Source organism: Cucurbita pepo, chromosome 15 (genome assembly GCF_057944985.1).
Source record: "Cucurbita pepo subsp. pepo isolate OVF chromosome 15, ASM5794498v1, whole genome shotgun sequence".
In the NCBI taxonomy this organism is placed as follows: domain Eukaryota; kingdom Viridiplantae; phylum Streptophyta; class Magnoliopsida; order Cucurbitales; family Cucurbitaceae; genus Cucurbita; species Cucurbita pepo.
Window position 1 is genome coordinate 2286803 of NC_141812.1, and position 24075 is coordinate 2310877.

At 39.8% G+C, this 24075-nt stretch overlaps 3 protein-coding genes across 4 annotated transcripts; all 3 read right to left on the reverse strand.

Annotated features, from left to right (window-relative positions):
• Positions 1-8589: 8589 nt before the first annotated feature.
• Positions 8590-11547, reverse strand: LOC147789158 (UDP-glycosyltransferase 74G1-like). Its single transcript, XM_087117974.1, has 3 exons — positions 10799-11547; positions 9558-9827; positions 8590-9096 (listed from the first exon to the last, which is right to left on the reverse strand). The coding sequence occupies exons 1-3, from the start codon at positions 11468-11470 to the stop codon at positions 8644-8646; spliced, it is 1395 nt and encodes a 464-aa protein (XP_086974100.1). The 5' UTR covers positions 11471-11547; the 3' UTR covers positions 8590-8643.
• A 2917-nt stretch (positions 11548-14464) lies between these two features.
• LOC111811427 (UDP-glycosyltransferase 74G1) lies at positions 14465-17145 on the reverse strand. 2 transcript variants are annotated; one of them, XM_023698266.2, is made up of 3 exons: positions 16390-17143; positions 15287-15556; positions 14465-14961 (listed from the first exon to the last, which is right to left on the reverse strand). In XM_023698266.2, the coding sequence occupies exons 1-3, from the start codon at positions 17065-17067 to the stop codon at positions 14509-14511; spliced, it is 1401 nt and encodes a 466-aa protein (XP_023554034.2). In that variant the 5' UTR covers positions 17068-17143; the 3' UTR covers positions 14465-14508. The 2 variants fall into 2 exon arrangements, with proteins under 2 accessions (XP_023554034.2, XP_086974099.1); XM_087117973.1 differs by lacking the exon at positions 15287-15556 and having other exon boundaries at positions 16390-17145.
• A 1890-nt stretch (positions 17146-19035) lies between these two features.
• On the reverse strand, positions 19036-23848 carry LOC111811426 (formin-like protein 1). The gene is made up of 4 exons (XM_023698265.2): positions 21799-23848; positions 21492-21685; positions 20095-20339; positions 19036-19986 (listed from the first exon to the last, which is right to left on the reverse strand). Exons 1-4 carry the CDS (start codon positions 23586-23588, stop codon positions 19198-19200), a joined length of 3018 nt encoding a protein of 1005 aa, XP_023554033.2. The 5' UTR covers positions 23589-23848; the 3' UTR covers positions 19036-19197.
• Between the last annotated feature and the right edge of the window lie 227 nt (positions 23849-24075).

Sequence of the window (24075 nt, forward strand, 5' to 3'; positions counted from 1 at the left end):
ATCCTAGTCATACCGTTGCAAGAACGTATCCTAACCATATTCTTCTATCAATTTATCATAATCATATCATTTTCTATACATAACCGAACCATATCGTTATATCAATCATATCTTAGTCATATAATTACATTACGTTTATCACATTATTCTCGTATCTTATCTTACACATATCATTGAACACATCATAACGTAAGAGTTATCATATCGTTCACATATCATAATACATACCTAGCATATCATAGTCATATCGATTCAGAACCACAGAGCACGTGTTAGCATCAAATATAATTATGCCGATGGTAAAGTCACTTACTAGGTTAGCTTAAGTTGTCACTAATTTATCATGAAAGTTCGATTTTGTCTTTCGAAATCCAAATCAACCTATGTGAAATCCAAATCAACCTATGTGAACTCATGACATCAGTTGTCCTTTAAAATCCAAGTTAACGTATGTGAAACCATGAAATCAGTTCGAAATTCGAACTTCCGCAGAATTATTTCTCTAATGTATAATAGTCCATGTGTTAGATTTCATGCGAATAATAATTGAATAAAATCATGAAAGGTTTATATATGTTTGTTATAATATTATTTTCATAAAATTATTTATAATTGTTTAGCACCTTCCAAAACTTATCTTTTACAATTTAAATAATTATAATCATTTATAATCATGAAAGGTTTTTCTTGTACTTCTGATCCTAATCTCTCAAGTAAATTGCTAAATAAAATTTAAATAATTAGATAAAGGGAGAAGAGATTGCTAACTAAAATCTAAATAATTATTGTACGAGTAACTGAGAACATATGTTTTTTTTTTTTTTGCAGGAACTACCCGAATTGAGATCGCACAATATCCATGTGATGTAATATTATGATATCGTAAGTATGATAATGATATATTGTGGAAAAAGAAAGAATGGTGAAATATTTGTTTGGATTTTGGAATTTTATTACCTGTGATGAATAATAACTGCTGCGAAATAATAGGTGTGTACATAGATATAATCATTACAAGTCACGATTAATTTGTAAACAATTGGATCCAAAGTCTGAAAAGATATAACCATTACAAGTCACATTCACAATTTGTAAACAATTGGGTCAAAAGTCTGAAAAGATATAACTTTGTAAACAATTGGGTCAAAAGTCTGAAAAGATATAACCGGTCAAAAGTCTGAAAAGATATAACCATTACAAGTCATTCACGACTAATTTGTAATTACAATTATTTTACCCCCTTTAAACTCTGTACTGAACAATTGAAAAGTTTAATGAAAAAAAAGTCTATTTTACCCTTTTAACTACATATTATACATTTAGACTTTGTAAAGAACAATTGATTCAACCATGAACCCAGTCCTCAGTCCTTTTCAAGCCTTGGCTAAATACTCCTGGGTGACCCATAGTGATAATCATGGGTGACCCATAGTGAAGTAGAACATGAAACCATAAGCTTCCAATGAACCCAAACTAACATGAAACCATAAGCTTCCAATGAACCCAGACCCTAGTCCTTCTCAAGCCTTACAAGCTAAATGCTCTAGGGTGACTGATAGTGAAGTAGTACCACAAGAGAAGAGTGAAAAGAACCCCATCGGGGAGTGAAATAGAACATGAAACCGTAAGCTTCGTGGGAGGAGACAGGACTCTAACTGCGTGCTTATTGAAGAATGAATCGACGACTCATAGGCAGTGGCTTGGTTAAGGGAACCCACTGAAGCCACAATGAAAGACTTATGGACCTGAACCTGGATGATCTATCCATGACTAGGATGAAGTTTGGGTAAAACTAAGTGGAGGTCTGAATCGATTGATGTTAAAAAATCAGTGAGAGGGTGTGGCTCGTTTATCCAACTCCCTACATGATACGTTTATCCAACTCCCTACATGATACGTTTATCCAACTCCCTACATGATACGTTTATCCAACTCCCTACATGATACGTTTATCCAACTCCCTACATGATACGTTTATCCAACTCCCTACATGATACGTTTATCCAACTCCCTACATGATACGTTTATCCAACTCCCTACATGATACGTTTATCCAACTCCCTACATGATACGTTTATCCAACTCCCTACATGATACGTTTATCCAACTCCCTACATGATACGTTTATCCAACTCCCTACATGATACGTTTATCCAACTCCCTACATGATACGTTTATCCAACTCCCTACATGATACGTTTATCCAACTCCCTACATGATACGTTTATCCAACTCCCTACATGATACGTTTATCCAACTCCCTACATGATACGTTTATCCAACTCCCTACATGATACGTTTATCCAACTCCCTAAATGATAGACATATCTACAAAAATCGTTTTCAACCATCATTTTATTTTAATTGAAATTAATTTCGACCTGGCAAACCAAGTAAGTGATTCTAATATCAGTTTGGTTGGAGGAATTGTCGTGTATTGCTATGCTATGCGGTGCTGAGATATGTTATGCCCTACATGTTTCGATATGATAAGTTGATGACATGTGTCATTATGTTATGTGATGTTATATATTATAGTACATGATGATATGATAAGTTCATGCTATGTTGTATGATGATAGGCTACGATAAGCTAATACACATTATGATATGACCATGACATATATGAACGAACGCTATTGTCATATCAATGAATCCAAATATTTTTTTAGTTCAATATCTGAAATTTGTTCAACATTCTTTTTTCTTTTTTAATTTTTAAAAATTCCATTAGTAGGGAAAAGAGACCATTAAAATTTATAACTATTTTAAATATATATATATATATTTGAAATATTAATATTTTCTTTTTAGATTTTTTTAAAAAAATTAGATATTTTTATTAATTTAGTCATATTTTTAAATGTAAAATAAAAAAACTAAAAAATACCAAATAAATAGGTGAACCCAGTGATAATAAGGTATATTATTATTAAATAATAGGATCGAGCAGATACATAAATACAATTACCAGTAACTTTGCCTTTACAAGATCGGCAAAAAGGTAATCAAATGTGCGGTGGTGGTCTACCTGATCCAATTCCTCCACGACAACGGGTAATTGCGTTGCAACCACGGTCACCCTGTAAGGGAGGGCGGGGAAATCTCCTACGTATTATTTGAAGGCAAGCTGGAGGAGGCTTTGGTTGATTGCAATTCAAAAACTCAATGGGTTTACTCTCCTCTTCATCTGCTCGGGCCATCACCACCATGCTAATCAAAACTAAGCATATCATCCACAACTTCATCGAAATTTCTGAAAAGAAATTTTATTTTATTTATTTATTTTTGATGAGCTGTGGATGATTTGTATTTTTTTTTTCCATTTCTTTCCCTATTTATATGTTTTTTAAAATGATAAATTTAACAGAAAATTCATAAATTTAGTAAATAGTTAAATTTTGAGATCTAAAAATGGATAAATTCAACGAATTTTGTTTTTGTTTTTGTGAATTATTAATATTATTTATTACAAATAAAGGTGAGAAGCAAAATTAATGACTAATGCATAACTCAATGGATATTAAAACTATTTAATTTTTTTAAAAAAAGATTATTGGTGTTTATATGACCGGATAACCCGACAACCTCAAACTACTTAATCAAGCTCCCTTCCGCCTTTGCATTTTAAGGACGGGTTATTCACATTTCATTTGATGGTCAGAGGCAAATTGAAAGCTAAGCAGTGGTAATTCTACGACTTTCTTGATTAAGTAACAATAACGTCACCAATATGAGCATACGAAAAGAAGGAAAAAGATACTCTATGGCTTACGCAATTAGTAGGACACGGAGGAACAACCTCGAACGACCTTCAACAAATGGGTACCTGTACCTGAAGTCGAATTGGCCTTTTTCTTGCTTGTACCAATTGAAGTTTTTTGGATTGGGTTGGGTTCGGTTGAATTTTTTGAAATTCAAAAATTGAGGTCGGTCTACAGGTTGACATTTTTTGTTGGGTTAACCGAATCAACCAAAAAAATTGAGTTATAGCTCAACCCTATCTTACTTTTAAGATTATTACAAAGTTTAAAAATATTTGAATTTTGTAACGGATATCAGTGATATATTGTGACATGTGAATGTTTGATATTTAAATTTTACTAGATTTTAGTTACTAATGTAACATATAAGAGAGGTTTCGTCTACTTTTGAGAGAGAGAGAGAGCTATTTCATCTCCATTTGAGAAAGAGAGAGAGAGCGGTTTCGTCTCCCTTTGAGAGAGAGAGCAATTTCGTCTCCCTTTGAGAGAGAGAGAGAGAGGGCGATTTTGTCTCCTTTTGAGAGAGAGATAGAGCGGATTCATCTTACTTTGAGAGAGAGAGAGAGAGAGAGCGGTTTCGTCTTTGTTGAAAGAGTGAGAGGGAGCGATTTCGAATCCGTTTGAGAGAGAGAGAGAGAGCGGCTTCGTCTCCCTTTGAGAGAGAGATGGAGCAGTTTCATCTCCCTTTGAGACAGAGAGGTTTCGTCTCCTTTTGAGAGAGAGAGAGCGGTTTCATCTCCCTTCGAGAGAGAGCGGTTTCATCTCCCTTCGAGAGAAAGAGGTTCCATCTCCCTTTGAGAGAGAGGTTTCGTCTCACTTTGAGAGAGAGAGAGGTTTTGTCTCCCTTTGTGTGAGAGAGAGGGAGAGTGGTTTTGTCTCTCTTCCAGAGGGAGAGAGAGAGTAGTTTCGTCGTGCTTTGAGAGAGGGAGGGAGTGCGGTTTCGTCCTGCTTTGAGAGAGGGAGGGAGTGCGGTTTCGTCTCCCTCTCAGAGGGAGAGAGAGTGTGGTTTCAAATCCCTTCGAGAGAGAGAGAGGTTTCGTCTCACTTTGAGAGAGAGAGCGGTTTCGTCTACTTTGAGAGATAGAGAGAGAGAGGGCGGTTTTGTCTCCCTTTAAGAGAGAGAGAGCAGTTTCGTCTCCCAGAGAGAGCGCTTTCGTCTCCTTTTGAGAGAGATAGAGCGGTTTCGTCTTCCCTTGAGAGAGAGAAAGAGAGAGAGACCGGTCTCGTCTCCCTCTGAGAGAGAGAGATAAAGCGATTTCATCTCCGTTGAGAGAGTGAGAGAGAGCAGTTTTGTCTCCCTTCGAGAGAGAGAGCGGTTTCGTCATCTTTTGAGAGAGAGAACAGTTTCGTCACCCTTTGAGGAGAGAGAGATCGATTTCGTCTCCATTTGAGAGAGAAAAATCGGTTTCGTCCTCCTTTGGGAGAGGGAGAGAGAGAGGGAGCGGTTTAGTCTCTTTTTGAGGGAGAGAGAGGTTTTGTCTCCCTTTGAAAGAGAGAGAACGGTTTCGTCCTCCTTTGAGAGAGAGAGTGGTTTCTTATCCCTTTGAGAAAGAGAGCGGTTTCTTCTCCCTTTTAGAAAGAGAGGTTTGTCTCTCTCTAAGAGAGAGAGCGATTTTTCTCCCTGTGAGAGAGAGAGGTTTCGTCTCTCTCTAAAAGGGAGAGAGAGAAAAAGGTTTCGTCTCCCTATTTTAATATATGTGAACAGTATCCTAGTCATACCCTTGCAAGAACGTATCCTAACCATATTCTTCTATCAATTTATCATAATCATATCATTTTCTATACATAACCGAACCATATCGTTATATCAATCATATCTTAGTCATATAATTACATTACGTTTATCACATTATTCTCGTATCTTATCTTACACATATCATTGAACACATCATAACGTAAGAGTTATCATATCGTTCACATATCATAATACATACCTAACATATCATAGTCATATTATTCAGAACCACAGAGCACGTGTTTGCATCAAATATAATTATGCCGATGGTAGTCACTTACTTGATTAGCTTAAGTTGTTGTCACTGATTTATCTTTCATGAAAGTTCGATTCTGTCTTTCGAGATCCAAGTCAGTGAACTAGTGACATCAGTTGTCTTTTGAAATCCGAGTCAACCTATGTGAAACCAGACATTCGTTTGAAAGTTCGATTCTGTCTTTCGAAATTCAAGTCAGTGAACTCATGACATCAGTTGTCCTTTGAAATCCAAGTTAACCTATGTGAACTCATGACATCAGTTGTCCTTTGAAATCCAAGTTAACCTATGTGAAACCAGGACATCAGTTTTAAATTCGAACTTCTGCAAAATTATTTCTTTAATTTACAATAGTCCATGTGTTAGATTTCATGCGAATTATATATATATGTTATAATATTATTTTTATAAAATCGTTTATAATTGTTTAACACTTTCCAAATCTTGGTTTTTCTGGTGTTCCTTTTTTTCTTTTACTCTTGTTCCTAATCTCCATTCTCTATCTCTGTTCTCAACCTAAAACTGTACTTTTTTATGAACAAGTTGTGTATCTAAAATTGTTCTCAACCTAAAATTGTACTTTGAATAAGTTGTGTATCTAAAATTGTACTCATATACGGTGTGTACATAGATATAATCATTATAAGTGAGTAATTTATAATTACAATTGGGTCAAGTCTGAAAAGATATAACTATTACAAGTCATTCAATTTGTAATTTCATTTGGGTGAAAAGTCGAAGAAAAAAAAAAGTCTGTTTTACCCTTACAAGTCATTCAATTTGTAATTTCATTTGGGTGAAAAGTCGAAGAAAAAAAAAAGTCTGTTTTACCCTTTTATTTACCCTTTTAACTACATCTTATACCTTTAGACTCTGCAATGAACAATTGATTCAACCATGAACCCAGTCCTCAATCCTTCTCAAGCCTGGCAAGGCTGAACCCAGTCCTCAATCCTTCTCAAGCCTGGCAAGGCTAAATATTCTTGGGTGGCCGATAGTGATACTCTTGGGTGGCCGATAGTGATACTCTTGAGTGGCCGATAGTGAAGTAGAACTCCCATCAGGGAGTGAAATAGAACATGAAACCGTAAGCTTCCAAGTAGTGGGAGGAGCCAGGACTGCGTGCTTATTGAAGAATGAATCGACGACTCATAGGCAGTGGCTTGGTTAAGGGAACCCACTGAAGCCACAACAAAAGCGAGTGTCTTCATGGGGCAATTGTCACTACTTATGGACCCAAACCTGGATGATCTATCCATGACCAAGATGAAGTTTGGGTAAAACTAAGTGGAGGTTCGAACCTAGACCAGGATGAAGTTTGGGTAAAACTAAGTGGAGATCCGAACCCTGATGTTGAAATTATGAAAAAAAAATGGTTGTGAGGTTAAATTTGACCAAGAATAAATTCTAAATTCAAACCGATACAAGGAATAATCAATAATTTCGACCAGGCAAACCGAGTAAATGGTTCTAATATCAGTTTTGTTGGAGGAATTGTCTTGTGTATTGCTATGCTATGTCGTGTTGAGATATGTTATGCCCTACATGTTAGGGTATGATAAGTTCATATGTTATGTGATGTTATATGTTATAATAGAACGAGCGATATCGTAGTTAATTTAGATCTGGTTAAGAGCTAGATCTGTTTAAGAGCTTAAACATGTCTTAATGGTTTTCACTTGCATAAAACGGTCAAACAAGTATGAACAAACACTTTTGTCATATCAAACATTTTTTTAGTTCAATATTTGAAATTTGTTCAAACATTCTTTTTTTCTTTTTTAATTTTTAAAAATTCCATTTTATTAGTAGGGAAAAGAAATGACCGTTAAAATTTATAACTATTTTAAAAATATATATATTTGAAATATTTAATATTTTCTTTTTAGATTATTTTTAAAAAAATTAGATATTTCTATTAATTTATTCATATTTTTAAATGTAAAATGAAAAAACTAAAAAATACCAAATAAATAGGTGAAACCGGTGATAATGGTGATAATGAGGTATATTATTATTAAATAATAGGATCGAGCAGATACATAAATACAATTACCATTAACTTTGCCCTTACAAGATCGGCAAAAAGGTAATCAAATGTGCGGTGGTGGTCTACCTGATCCAATTCCTCCACGACAACGGGTAATTGCGTTGCAACCACGGTCATCATGTAAGGGAGGGCGGGGAAATCTCCTATGTATTATTTCAAGGCAAGCCGGAGGAGGCTTTGGTTGATTGCAATTCAAAAACTCAATGGGTTTACTCTCCTCTTCATCTGCTCGGGCCATCACCACCATGCTAATCAAAACTAAGCATATCATCCACAACTTCATCGAAATTTCTGAAAAGAAATTTTATTTTATTTATTTATTTTTTATGAGCTATGGATGATTTGTATTTTTTTTTTTTCATTTCTTTCCCTATTTATATGTTTTTTAAAATGATAAATTTAACAGAAAATTCATAAATTTAGTAAATAAAATTTGGAGATCTAAAAATGGATAAATACAACCAATTTTGTTTTTGTTTTTGTGAATTATTAATATTATTTATTACAAATAAAGGTGAGAGCAAAATTAATGACTAATGCATAATGTATAACTCAATAGATATTAAAACTATTTAATTTTAAAAAAAAAATAGGATTAGGGGTTTATATGACCCGAGAACCCGACAACCTCAGACTACTTAATCAAGCTCCCTTTTGCCTTTGCATTTGAAGGACGGGTTATTCACATTTCATTTAATGGTCAGAGGCAAATTGAAAGCTAAGCAGTGGTAATTCTACAACTTTCTTGATTAAAGTAGCAATAACGTCACCAAATATGAACCTATTGAAAAAGGAAAGAGATTAAAATATATATATATATATATATTTATTTATTTATTTAGACAGAAACCAATTGGGCAAGAATCTCATCAACAGTACGATCGGAACTTCCGTCGCGATCCACCGCCCCTTTCGCTAACTCTCCCCATTTAGTGGCGTTTTTCCGAATCTTCGTTCCTCCGTTGTTATCCATGACCTTCAAGATGCAATCTGCAATCGTTGTCCGTCGCACTATTCCGGCATCGTCGAGCAGAGCCCTAACTCCGGTCTTCCAAATGTCTGTTACAAACTTGGCATTGGTGGTTTGATCTGTCCACTGCGGCATCGCCACCATGGGAACGCCGATGGTCAGAGCCTCCAGCGTCGAGTTCCAACCGCAGTGCGTCACAAAGCAACCGATCGATTCATGTGATAAAACATCCAATTGACAGCACCAAGAGACCAATAGCCCTCTGTCCGCCGTCGCCTCTGCAAATTTCACTGGAACCTTCGCCGCCTCTGTCTCCCTTACCTGTTCAATCGGTACGTTAACTTTAGGCCTAATTTTGTTTCATATTCAATTGGTCACATGACTTTTTTTTTTAATTTAAATTTTAGAAAATAAAAAAAAAAAGTAAAAAATATATAAAAAATATGCTCGTGTCAAAATGTCTGATAAATTCTTAAAATCTCAAATTCTCATATCTTATTTGCTACATAAGTAGTAGATAGATTCAGACCTCGAGACGTTTGATCCTTTGTATTTCTATTTATGGGAGTAATATAGCTGAGGAACAAAATGATAATTACCGACATGAACAAAACTTAACGGGTCAATGCCTTGACTAAAACGTCATAACAAAATTTAACGGGTCAAAGCCTTATACTTTTGACTAAAACGTCAGAAGTTTAAATTTTTACCCACATATTATGAACGAGGAAGAACTTAAAAATTTTGTAAATAAATCCACGAAAGGTTAGTGTAAAACTTACCACCCACAAGAAAAAGGAATTACTTTGTGCCAAACCCCAAGCCAATTCCTCCATTTGCTCGACGCTCAAAGCTGCATAGCTCCCGAACGCTGCAAAAACTACTGACGCTTTTGGACGGGCGTCTAGCCATTTTTGGCAAACCTCATTGTTCATTTTGAAAAGGTTGAACCCATAGTCCCTATCGTCGTCTATTCGTTTGTCGGTGTAGAACGATGGTACGTTCGGTCCGATCGTCTTCATGCTCAATTTATTCTTCATCCCTTCTAGAACCTGAAATCGTGTCCCAAAAAACAAAAGGGAATGAGTAAGTGAAGGAAGGAAGAAAGCAATTGTGTTCTTGGTACTCGTTTATATACGTTTACTTGAATTTCTCTGGTAATTCATAGCTGAGATTTTGGTCTTCAAAATCGGACTTTGTAGCATTTCGAAAACCAAAGGACTCGGATTCTTATATTTTTTAACATTGAAAATAAAGGAGACTCCTCTATTTGAAGAGATCTTTAGATTTTGGACTCAATTGACCAGTGACATTTTGATGAACGTGTCTTTCGGTGATCCTCTTTGTAGTGAAGCCAATAAAGAAACGTGCATTGATAGAATGCCAATATAGGACAGTGTATTGATAGGCGGGTGAAACTTAGACTTGAACTTGAACTTGAGGTGAGTGAAACTCGTCCTTTGGCTCTACGCAAAAATAAGTTCTTTGAAATATATGGGAAACCCGATCTCCGCCCAAATATATGGAAAATTTGGGAGAGATGAAGATTGAAAGAGAATGTGTCGGTGATATCAAATCGTGAGGCTGACAGTGATACGTAACAGACCAAAACGGATAATATCAAATCATGAGTCTGACGGTGATACGTAACAGGTCAAAACGGATAATATCTGCTAGCGATAGACTTTCACTAGCGATACGTAACAGGTCAAAACGAATAATATCTGCTAGCGATGGACTTTGACCAGTGATACGTAATAGGTCAAAACAGATAATATCTGCTAGCGATGGGCTTTGAACAGTGATACGTAGCAAATCAAAACGGATAATATCTGCTAACGATGAACTTTGACCAGTGATACGTGACAGGTCAAAACGGATAATATTTGCTAGCGATGGACTTTGACCAGTGATACGTAAGTGATAAGTAACAGGTCAAAATGGAAATGTCGGCTAGCGATGAACTTTAACTATTATAAATGTTATCAAACACGGAGAAGTGTGCTAGTTAGGAGTTACAAACCTGGTGTTCTAGTTCGTAGAAACTATTGCAGACTAACCAATTGGCTTCCTCCACGTTTTCAAACTGATTAATCACCACATCCGAGAATCCCGGGTATGGGTTCACAACCTGGATAAACGACGGCATATCCGCCGTCGTCAGCGGCGGCATTCCGGCGATCCGAATCTCCTCCTCCGCCACCACGGGCACCTTAATTTCTCCCCTGTAAACATGGTAATAAATGTTATTCACAGCGCAAGACTGTGTGAAATACGCCACCGTCCTCAGCCCAAATTCCTTCCCCAAATCCAAAACCCACGGCATAACTCCGTCGTACACCACGGCGTCGATGCGGCGGCCGGCGTCTTCCTTCCGCCGTATCAGATCCCGGAGAGTCTGTGACCCGTCATGCTTGAAGCGGTCGTGGTAGTCGGAGATGGAGACGGCGGAGGGAAATCCGCCGGCGTCGTGGCCGTCGGAGATGGTCTCGACGGGGAACGGCGGAGGGTGGTCGGAGTTGGGTTGGTTATTGAAAAGGAATTTGGTGACGACGAAGGTCACGGCGGCGCCCTTGTGATGGAGACGTTTGGAGAATTGTAAAAGGGGATTTATGTGACCTTGAGCTGGGTATGTAACCACCAGAAGATTAACTTTTTTCCCATTGTTGCCGATTTTGCCCTCACCGTCCGCCATGGAAATGGGCCCGAAGCTTTTCTCTCCCTCTTTCACAATCTTGAGGTCTTTATGAATGGATAAATGAGAAGTGTTTGTGGATGGTAATAGTTGGAGGATATTTGAGGACCACGGTCGATTAATGACGGTGAAAAAGACGACTATTTGAATTGCTACATTTTTTTTACCCACTAGAAAGTTCGGGTTACAACGTGAACAGAGTTTACAATTCAATCTAATTCAATCGTCTATTTTCGAGTTACGTTAGATTAGATTGTCGGGTTGTATTTTTTAATTATTTAAGAAATATTAATTATCTATCGTACCTATTGAAAATATTATTCACAAGTCACAACATATCATTAACATCAGTTTCAAACGTCAAATATTTTTAATTTTTATAATAATTTTAAAAGTAGAGTAGGATGAGGTTAGGTTGTAACCCTAGTTACGGGTTAGTTAGGCTTGAACTTGAGACGAGCTAAGTTTTAGCTTGATCTTGAACGGAGCGAAACTCAACCTTAAATTTGAGATCGAACAAAGTTTAAATTCAAATATTAATCGAACATAACTCGACTTTGAACTTAGAGAAGAGTGTAGCTAATAATTTGAAGGGTGCAAGTGAAACACGAGCTTAAGCTCTACCTTACATTTGAGGTTAAGGGCAAGCGAAGCTCAGAACTTGAACTTGAAGCAAGTGATGTTCAAACGTGAGCTTGAAGCGAGTGAACCTCTAACGTGTGAGACGAATGAAACTCTTCACTTGAGGCAAGCGAAGCTCGGAGGACTTGACCTTGAGGGAAGAGACCCTCAACTTTGAACTTGACAGAAACAACACTTGACATAGTGATCAAAGTAGGGGTGTACACTCAACTTGCTAACCCGAGAATTCAATCCGACCCAACCCAAATTATAAGGGTTGGGTTGGGTTTTAAAGGACTTTGAGTTTGGGTTGGGTTCGTTTTTTGAAACCCAATCTAGATCAGGTTCAAAATTCAAATTATTGAGACAACCCATCCCAACCCAAAAACCTTTTAAAAGAAAGTCCAAGCCCACGCAGCCCACCCATGAGTCATGTTGTCTGACCCTGCCACGCGGCGCACATGCACTCTTCAGGGTGTAGACTTTCTCTCTCTCATCTTCGATACACGAGATTGAATTAATAATTGTAATGATGATTCTCATCTATCTCATTGTCTCTCTGCTCTTAATCTTCATCGTTCTCATCTCACAACGTTCGTCTTCTCCATTGACGTCGTTCTCATCTCATAGCGGACGTCGACGTCACTCGCCAGTCACCTCTTTATTTCTTCGTCAAACTCTCTTCTCAGCTCTCATTTCTCCACTCAATCTCGTCTCTGTGTTTCTCGTCGAACGTCGTGGCCGATTCTCTCTGCGCTTGGCTTTCCGTTCCATTTCCGTCAGACTTCTACACTATGTGTCTCTCGTCAAACTTCTCCGCTCGGCAGTAGGTTGTTTCTCTACTTCTTGTCTCTTCTAAATTTGGAACAACTCGAACACAACCTGAAAATAGAGGGTTGGGTTGGGTTACCAATCCAACCAACCCGAACGTTTGGGTTGGTTCAAAAAAATCCCTCAACCCAACCCGACCCGGACCATGTACAACCCCTAGATCAAAGTTCATCTTGATCTTGAAGCAAGTGCAACTCGACTTTGAATTTGAGGTGAAAGAAGCATGGACTTAAACTTGAAGCGACCAACAGTTGACCTTAAATGATATAAATTAAGACATCTCAATCGTGTAACATGAACTTCAAGGAAGATGGGCTTCAATTATTATAGATGGTTTCAAATTTTGAGTGAATATAATCTAGAGTTATGGTGTTTTGTTCATGTATTTTAAAATTACATTTACACAGTGGCTAATTATAGTCATAAAATATGAATTTTGCAAATATTGAAATGACCGTAGAAGGTCAAAGGTTTTATTTCGAGGCTATATGAATCCATATTGTCTTTGTAGAGTAGACATAGAAAATCTAGTAAAACGAGCATTTGAGCTTTCTGTTAAACAAGATCCAAGTTTCTTCGCAATTTTATGCAGTTTATGTTACAATTTATTCAAGCTTGATATGATCGATCTTGTTTGTGGAGTGATTTGAATCTCAAATAAGTTTTCTTACCTTGAGATATTTGATCAACAAGGTAATCCAGATCTTACTCTCCCAAGACATGTTTAAGATCATAAACAGGTCTAAATCAACTGATATCGATGTTATTGATGATACACCACGATGGATGATATCTTCCATGGCATCGTAGTGTCCAAATTTATCGCTTTCATACATCATGGCATGATCATATCATAATGTAACTTATCATAACATAACGTAGCTTGTTGTGGTGTAACATAACATGACATAGTAGGGGCCACCACAACATAACATAACATTCAACCCATGTAGGGCCCACCATAACATAACATAATATTCAACACATGAAGGGTCAAGGGACAGGTGTCATCATACACAAAAACACATGAAGGGCCACGAGACACGTGTCATCACACACAAGAAAACATGAAGGGCCACGTGACAGGTGTCATCATACACAAGAACACATGAAGGGCCACGGACAGGTGTCATCATACACAATAACACATGAAGGGCCACAGGACACGTGTCATCATACACAAGAACACATGAAGGGTCACGGGACACGTGTCATCATACATAAGAACACATGAAGGGCCACGGGACACGTGTCATCATACACAAGGACACGTGTCATCATAAACAGAACACATGAAGGGTCACAGAACACGTGTTATCATACACAAGAACACATGAAGGGTCATGGGACACATGTTATCATACACAAGGACATGTGTCATCATACACAAGGACACGGGTCATCATACACAATGACACATGAAGGGTCACGGGACGCGTGTCATCATTACACAAAGACACATGAAGGGCTACGGGACACATGTCATCATACACAAGAACACATGAAGGACCAGAGGTTCAATCCTAACAAACATTTTGAAAATAGACCAAAAGAAAATAAAAATAAAAATAATTAAATTTAAATATTCAAACAGAAACCAATTGGGCAAGAATCTCATCAACAGTACGATCCGAACTTCCGTCGCGATCCACCGCCCGTTTCGCTAACTCTCCCCATTTAGCGGCGTTTTTCCGAATCTCCGTTCCTCCATCGTCATCCATGACCTTCAAGATGCAATCTGCAACCGATGTTCGTCGCACTATTCCCGCATCGTCAAGCAGAGCCCTAACTCCGGTCTTCCAAATGTCCGTTACAAACTTGGCATTGGTGGTTTGATCTGTCCACTGCGGCATTGCCACCATGGGAACGCTGATGGTCAAAGCCTCTAGCGTCGAGTTCCAGCCGCAATGCGTCACAAAACAACCGATCGATTCGTGTGATAAAACATCCAATTGACGACACCAAGGGACCAATAGCCCTCTGCCTGCCGTCGCTTCTGCAAATTTCGCCGGAATTTTCGCCGCCTCTGTCTCCCTTACCTGTTCAACCGGTACGTTATCGTTAGACCTAATTTTGTTTCATTTTTTTAAATTTAAATTTTATAAAAATAAAAAATAATAAAACAAAATGTCTAATAAATTCTTTAGAAAAATTTTAAAATCGAGAAAAAGATAATTAAGTTTTTTTTAGACTCGAGATGTTTGATCCTTTGTAGTTCTATTTATATTGCTATTTCTTAAACGGGTCAATGTCGGGTCAATGTCTTATACTTTTGACTAAAACGTTCGAGATTTAAATTTTTACCCACATGTTATGAACGAGGAAAAACTAAATAAATCTACTGAAGGTTAGTGTAAGACTTACCACCCACAAGAAAAAGGAATTGCTTTGTGCCAAACCCCAAGCCAATTCCTCCATTTGCTCGACGCTCAAAGCTGCATAGCTTCCGAACGCTACAAAAACTACTGACGCTTTTGGACGGGTGTCTAGCCATTTTTGGCAAACCTCATTGTTCATTTTGAACAGGTTGAACCCGTAGTCCCTATCGTTGTCTATTCGTTTGTCGGTGTAGAACGATGGTATGTTCGGTCCGATCGTCTTCATCTTCCATTTATTCTCCATCCCTTCTAGCACCTGAAACCTTGCCCCAAAAAACAAAAGGGAATGAGTAAGTGAATGAAGGAAGAAAAGCAATCGTGTTCTTTATATCTGTTTGTACATGTATTGATCTAGATCATGACTGGAGTGCTTGTTCTCGAGATTGAATCTTTTAACTTGTTTTCGAAGCTTTCAAACTTGTAGCTTGTTCTAGAGGTTGAATTGTCAGTTTATTATGAAAGTCTTCAAGATCAGCCTTCATAGCCGAGATTTTGGTCTTCAAAATCGACCTTTATAGCATCTTTGGGTCTTTGATTCCAAGAGTCGTAGAGAGAACGTCTATTTATAGAGATTTTTAGATTTGGGCTCGATCGACCCATGACCATTCACCTGTGTAGTGTTGCCTGGTCAGTGACCATTCTCTTATCTTCCTGTCTCCGTCCCTATCTTGTTGCCTAGTCAGTGACCATTCTCTTATTTTCCTGCCTCCGTCCCCGCAAAAATAAGTTTTTTGGAATATATGGAAAAACCGATCACGGCCAAAATTGAAAAAATTGGAGAGATGGAGATTGAGACAGGAGGTGGGAACTTCCCAAAACGTGGATTGTGAGATCCCAAGTCGGTTGGAGAGGAGAACGAATCATTCTAGTGGTATAGAAATTTTTCTTAACCGGACGCGTTTTAAAAACCGTGAAACTGACGGATAATGTTACAAATGTTATCAAAGCCAAACACTGAGCAGTGGGTAGTGTGCGTGAAGCTGATGGATAATGTTACAAATGTTATCAAAGCTAAACACTGAGCAGTGGGTAGTGTGCGCGATGACGATTTGAAACAAAATTAAAGGTTCTGAGTTTTAGTAGACAAACCTGGTGTTCTAGTTCGTAGAAACTGTTGCAGACTAACCAATCGGCTTCCTCCACGTTTCCAAACTGATTAATCACCAGATCGGAGAATCCCGGATATGGGTTCCCAACCTGGACAAGCGACGGCATATCCGCCATCGTCAGCAGCGGCATTCCGGCGATCCGAATCTCCTCCTCCGCTGCCGCCACCACCGGCGCCTTAATTTCTCCCCTGTAAACATGGTAATAAATGTTATTCACAGCGCAGGACTGTGTAAAATACGCCACCGTCCTCAGCCCAAATTCCTTCCCCACATCCAAAATCCACGGCATAAATCCGTCGTACACCACGGCGTCGAACCGGCGGCCGGCGTCCTCCTTCCGCCGTATCAGATCCCGGAGAGTCTGTGACCCGTCGTGCTTGAGGCGGTCGTGGTAGTCGGAGATGGAGACGGCGGAGAGAAATCCGCCGGCGTCGTGGCCATCGGAGATCGTCTCGACGGGAAACGGCGGAGGGTGGTCGGAGTTGGGTTGGTTATTGAAAAGGAATTTGGTGACGACGAAGGTCACGGCGGCGCCTTTGTGATGGAGACGTTTGGAGAATTGTAAAAGGGGATTTATGTGACCTTGAGCTGGGTATGTAACCACCAGAAGATTAACTTTTTTCCCATTGTTGCCGGTTTTGCCCTCACCGTCCGCCATGGAAATGGGCCCGAAGCTTTTCTCTCCCTCTTTCACAATCTTGAGGTCTTTATGAATGGGATAAAATGAGAATTGTTTGTGGACATAATAGAGATGGAGGAGATTTCAAGACTAGAGTAGATTAATGACGTGAATAAGACAATTATTTAGATTGCTAAATTTGTCGACGGGTTGTAACCTGAATAGAGTTTTTTCGAGTTCGGTCATGTTAGATTGTCAGGTGCTTTAACCGAAATTTTTTCAGATAATTCTGTAATACAATTTGGTCGAGGAACTTTAGGGCACCCTTGGAGTAATGCACCAGGTGCTGTAGCTAACTGAGTAGCTCTAGAAGCATGTGTACAAGCTCGTAATGAGGGACGTAATGAAATTATCCGTGAGGCTAAGTTATATCACATCACTAATATCAGTTACAGACCCAACCCGTAAATATTGGTTTGTATGATTATTATTATTATGGGTTAATTATTAGGGTTTCAAATTTAGTAAGATTTATAAGGTAAAGTGTTCAAATTGAATTTTTCTTTCTTTTTTGTCATTTTATTATTATTATTAGTATTATTAGTATTTTAAAAGGTTCAAATATTCTTTTTGACCCCACACTTGTTAAATGAATTATGTACATTTTCGATTTCATCGAATTTTGAGTTTAAAATGTTTTATACTTTCGAAGTTTTTTTGTTTTTTTTTTTTTTTTCTTTTGTCATATTTTATTAATTAATTTACTAGAATTAAATTATACTTTTTGTTTATATATATTTTATTGGGTGGGGAATTGGGCAGAGAGACAGGGACGGGGAATATAATTTCGTCTCTAACACTATTTATCTAAAGGAAAAAAATATGTGGGTAAAATGGACATCTCTAATGACAATCTTTTTTATTACTAAATAATATCATTTACGTCGTGTGACATCCCACATCGGTTGGAGAGTAGAACGAAACATTTTTTTATAAGGGTGTGGAAAACTCTCTCTAGCATACGCGTTTTAAAAACCTTGAGAGGAAGCCCGAAAGGGAAAGCCTAAAGAGGATAATATTTGCTAGCGGTGGGCTTGAGTCGTTACAAATGGTATTAGAGCCAGGCACCGGGTGACGTGCCAGAGAGGAGGCTGAGCCCTGAAAGAGGTAGACACGAGGCGACTCGAAGGAGTGTGGATTAGTGGGTCCCATATCAATTAGAGAAGGGAACAAGTGCCGGCAAGGACGATGGGCCCCGAAGGAGGGTGGATTGGTGGGTCCCACATCAATTGGAGAAGGAAACGAGTGTCATCGAGAACGCTGGACCCTGAAGGAGTGTAGATTGGTGGGTCTCACATCGATTGGAGAAGGGAACGAGTGTCAGCGAGGACGCTAGGCCCCGAAAGAAGGTGTATTGTGAGATCCCACATCAGTTGGGGAGGAAAACGAAACATTTTTTTTATAAGGGCGTGGAAATCCCTCCTTAACTGTTTTAAAAACCTTGAGAGGAAGCCCGAAAGAGAAAACCCAAAGAGGGTGAGCCCTGAAGGGAGTGGACATGAGGCGGTATGCCAGCAAAGACGCTAGGCCCCAAAAGAGGGTGTATTGTGAGATCCCACATCGGTTGGGGAGGAAAACAAAACATTTTTTTATAAGGGTATCAAAATTTCTCCCTAGCAGACGTGTTCTAAAAACTTTGAGGGGAAGCCCGAAAGAGAAAATCCAAAGAGGGTGAGCCCCGAAGGGAGTGGACACGAGGCAGTGTGCCAACAAGGACGTTGGGCCCCGAAAGAGGGTGTATTGTGAGATCCCATATCAGTTAGAGAGGAGAACGAAACATTTTTTATATAAGGCTGCGAAAATCTATCCCTAACAGACATGTTTTAAAAACCTTGAGAGAAAGCCCGAACAAGAAAATGCAAAGAGGACAATAACTACTAACAGTGGACTTGAGTCGTTATACGTCTCTTAACTGTACCGTCCCGTGGAAGAAAGAAAGAAAGAAGGTTATATAGGAACTTGGCTTCATTTCACTTGGTATTATATCATTTCTTTATATATATATATATCTTCTACATGAACTCAATTCAAAATCTTTTACATGGGATTTACACAAGTAGAAGTTGAGGAGCATAATTTTCTAGCAACAAAACACACCTAAAACAATGTTCATTCTTCATCAGAAGAACTGTATTTCTGCACTCTATGATGAGCTTGAAATGCTTGTGGTAATGTCGGATTCACCGGAACTGGGAATTTATGAGCCGAACTCACGATCGTCCGCTCGTTTATCGTCCCGACTTCTTTGCAAACTCCGTCCAGAACCGTTAGGAAATCTCGAACCACCATGAAAATCCTAAATGGATGAGCTTCTTCCTTGGCAGAGTTGCCATGGAAGTACTCAGTGATCTCCTTTACTAGAGATAATGCAACACTTTCCTGAGCTTGGATTCTAATCAGTTCCTCTTCTGCCATTTTCAAGAATCTACTCATCGAGTACGAGAACTTTTCCGTGCTATCGTTTCGTCCATCTGCTTCGTTGAGACGTAGAGCCTCCCTAATGTTGTTGAGTCCTCTCGAAAGCTTAACGACCTCGCCATTGAGCACGTCGGAATCCATCGAAGCAGCCTTCTTTACGTTGGTGAGCTCTGAGCTAAGACTCGAAACAACTTGCAGACCAAGCTTCCTGCATTTGATATCGTCATTCGGGTTCAAGTTTGGAGAACTCGTGTTACAAAGACGAGCTCCTTCGCTTCTTATGATTTCTTGTACGACGAAATGTAGAAGAGTGGTTTTTCCATCTGCACCCTTGACATCAACAAGTTTTAAAAGCGTGTCGAGTTTGAACGCGTGGGCATCACCACGGTTCGTGCCAACGTTCATACGATTCCCTGTCTTGAGTACAGCTTCTAAAAGTTTCAAGAACATCCTGCTGTTCCTCAATTCTTCACAGGCAGTCTGCAATTAGAGAAAACGAATTGGCGTTTTTATAACTATCAGATCATCACAGATTCAGTAATTCTCGAGACGGGTCGACAGGTCGACGGGGTTATATAACTTAAGTACCTCGAGATTTTCGAATGACTTCTTTAGGTACTCGATCTCGGACTCGAAATTTGCCATGTAAAGCATTGCATCCACCCTTTTGAATGCAAAAGGAACATCAAGGATTGCCTTCAAAAACTTCTCAGCTGGGCCAAATTTTGTAGGTGAGACATCCTTTGATGCCTTTAGCTTGCGTTCTTCTTCTTTTGTTGGAGCCATTTTCAATAAGCTTTCAAGTAGCTCTATTCCAAGTGCTTCTGCATTACCTGCATTCATATCATTCAAGCTTTTATACTCACTTTTCGGTTGGGATTCGACAGAATAGAGATGTTTATCGACTTGACAACATAGCTCGTGAATGTAAACGTCGGATACTCCGAAAAGAAACGTTCTTTTGCCAAGGAAGATCGGAGAAACTTGTAGATTTCCTTATGGATAGTTACTAACCAAGACATATACTACAGAAAAGGCAGCAGTGATTTGGCCACCAGACATGATGTGAGATCCCACGTCGGTTGGAGAGAGGAACGAAACATTTTTTATAAAGGTGTGGAAACCTCTCCCTAGAATAGGCGTTTTAAAAACCTTGAGGAGAAACTCGAAAGGGAAAGCCAAAGAGGACAATATCTGCTAGCGGTGGGCTTGGACTGTTACAAATGGTATGATAGTCAAATACCAGGCGGTGTGCCAACAAGGATGCTGGGCCCCAAGGGGAGTGGATTTGTGAGATCCCACATCGGTTATCGGTTGGAGAGAGGAACGAAGCATTCCTCGTAAGGGTGTGGAAACCTCTCCCTAGCAAACGCGTATTAAAAACCTTGAGAGGAAGCCTGGAAAGGAAAGCCTAAAAATGACAATATCTACTAGCGGTGGACTTGGGCTGTTACAAATGGTATCAAAGCGAGACACTGGCAAGTGGTGGGCTTGGGCTGTTACAACTGATATTAGAGCTAGACACCGGGCAGTGTGCCAACGAGGACGCTGGCCCCCAAGGGGGGTGGATTATGAGATCCCACATCGGATGGAGAGGGGAATGAAACATTCCTTTTAAGGGTGTGGAAACCTCTCCCTAGTAGACGCGTTTTAAAAACTTTGAGGGGAAGCCCGGAAAGGAAAGCCTAAAGAGGACAATATCTGCTAGCAGTGGGCTTGAGTTGTTACAAATGATATCAGAGCCCGACTCCGGGCGCTGTGCTAATGAGGACGCTGCACCCCAAGGGGGTGGATTGGAAGATACTCTATGTAGGAGATGCGTTTTAAAAACCTTAAAGGGAAGCTCGAAAAGGAAAACCCAAAGAGGACAATATCTAGTAGCGGTGGGCTAAGACTATTACACCATAACATCTAAGTTTGTATAGCACAAATTCGATCGAAAGATGCAAAACCTTTACCATGGAGCCAAGAAATCTTAACCATACCTTCTAAAAGGGCATCACAAACTTCTTCTATCGTCACATTAAGCGCTCGTAACGCAATCGCAATATTCTGCGACTTCTTCGGATCGAGAACTCCGATCTCTTGGTTAGGTGTCGGAAACACAGGCCGTGGAGTTGTCTCCTTCGAGTTGGAAGTGTTCACAACAAACAGAGTTTCAATCATTTCCTCATTCACTCTACAACAAAACCAATTCTAGTAAGCTCAGAATCTCAACAGTTCAAGACACTATTCATCAAAAAAAAGCAACTGAAAAACAGAGAAAACATGAGTTCTTGATTCTTCACTTACTTAAAAGAGCTTGATCTGAGTTGATCCCACACCATCTCACGATCAGAGCTAGCCCTTACTTTATCCCAATGCAATGGCTTCAATTTGGGCTTGGGGGTATCTTCAGATGATTCACCATTGCTTTTGCAAGATGGCAGCTGAATTGGTGATACATTTTTCAGATTCTCCATTTGAAATGGCTTTAATGGAGGCACTAATGGAGGAGCCGCCTTTGTAATGGATTGATCCATTGGTGTTTTAGGCGAAATCGGCATTTCTCTGCGTCCTGGGAGTGCTACCAGTGGTGGTGGTGGCGGCGGTGGCGGTGGTGGAGGTGGAGGTGGTGGAGGAGCCACATTAGAAGAAGATTTCACATCTTGATCAAAATGGTTGAGAATTCTCTCTGGTGATGGTGGAGAAGACCTGGTTTGATCGGAAATAATGGAGGTTCTCGACGGAGAAGAGTCCAAAACTACTCGTTCCGGTGACGATGAAGGAGAAGATGAAGTAAATGAGTAAGGAAATTGCTTAAGTTTTGCATCGGAATCCGAATCAGGAACGTTTGAAACTATCGGCGGTTGAATCTGAATTTGCCCTAAAATTCCATCTGAAAGAGGAAATAAACAAGGAGAAGAAGGAAACTGCTCGCCTGGATCTGAATTCCGATGAACTAAATCCTTATCGGTTGATAAATTCGGGAAAATCGCACTGAGAATTGAAGCATTTGAAAATCTCCGGGAAGAAGATGCGGTGGAGTTCTTCTCCGTCGCTAAACGCATTGGAGATGGACAATGAGATTTAACGCCGCCGTCTGATTCGCCTCCGCCGTGGGAAACCTGCTCCGCATGTTGAACGGATCTCCTAGGGCTCATACTCGCCGGTGGAGATAGTGAGAGACTCTTAGAACATGATCTCGCCGGCGAAATGGAACCGCTAGATGTAGAACACGAAGTCGAGCTCGAATCGCTGGTTTTGCCAAGCAAATCTTCCGCCGCCATTGTTGCGAGAACTCGTCGAGATCCCGATCCAATCGCGCCGAGAGAACCTTTCGGAGAGTAAAATTCCTCTTCCTCTTCATCTCCAATCGATTTCTCCTCTCCATTTTCGCGATTTTTCTTCTCATTCGTCCGACCTAGATTCAGCGGCGGAAGCGGATGAAGCTCCGGCGAATCCAACGGCCTAGAACCAACAACACGAGCTCCGCCAACGGAACGTTCGTCGATCCCTCTCGTGCTTACAAGAGTACCTAAATACAGAAACTCAGAGCTAGTAGCCGACGGATTTCTCAACTTAGGGATTCCATTACCGACTTCAACATTCTGAACCAGAGACAACCGGCTACTATCCTCCGATCTATACGTCTTTCCATCGCCCAATCCACGACCACCCCGCCGCCGCCGCCAGAACAAAAACCCTACAATGCAGATTACCAAGACGGCGGAAACAACCCCAGCAATAACCAACGGAACAACCTTCTTGGAACTGTAACCAGACGAATGAGGTAGATTCAGAGAAGATATATTAGCCGGAAACGAGGCTAAACTCGCCGGCGCTGGAGGAGGTGGAGTTGCAGGATACGTCGGAAAGAATGGTGACCCATCAGGTGTTGCAGGAGGGGTAGTGGAAAATGGGTATTTGGGATTCGGCGGTGGGGGTACCGGAGGCGATGGCTGCTCCGCCGGAGGAGCAGAATCAATCGGAAAAAATGGCTGGTGAAGCAATCTCCGACCACCGGCGGAAATTTCAGAAGATTTACAGTGAGGGAATACAATCAACAACAAGAAAAAGAAGAAGAAGAAGGAATCAAACATTGTGGGATTGTTCCTCAGAGCAGTGAAGAAACAGAGGAAGATTGGGGGAGACAGGTTTGCAGTAATGGCTTACAGATTTGTGTGGGGCACTTTTTTTCTTTTCTTTTCTTTTCTTTTCTTTCATTTTCTCTCTCCCCAAACAGAGAGAGAGAAAAGGTTTAATCAAAGAGTAATTTGATTGGTTATGAGTGTGGGAGTGATGCATACAGCTAAGATTCTATTGCTCTCTAATGGCTTCCCCCTTCTTCTAACCTCCATTGATTTTCAACGTCAATCTTCATCATCTTCTTCCTTTTATTCTCTTTTCTCTCTCTCTCTCTCTCTCATCTTCTTTTACTTTCTATTTCTCTCTCTCTCCTTCTATACCGTTACGAATCCCGATCCCGACCCTCCCTACTGGCTAACACGAGTTCTATCAAGATACTTTGCTTTGTTTTTGCTAGCTCACTCATAACGACCCATGTCTCATGTTTGACACCTAATGGTC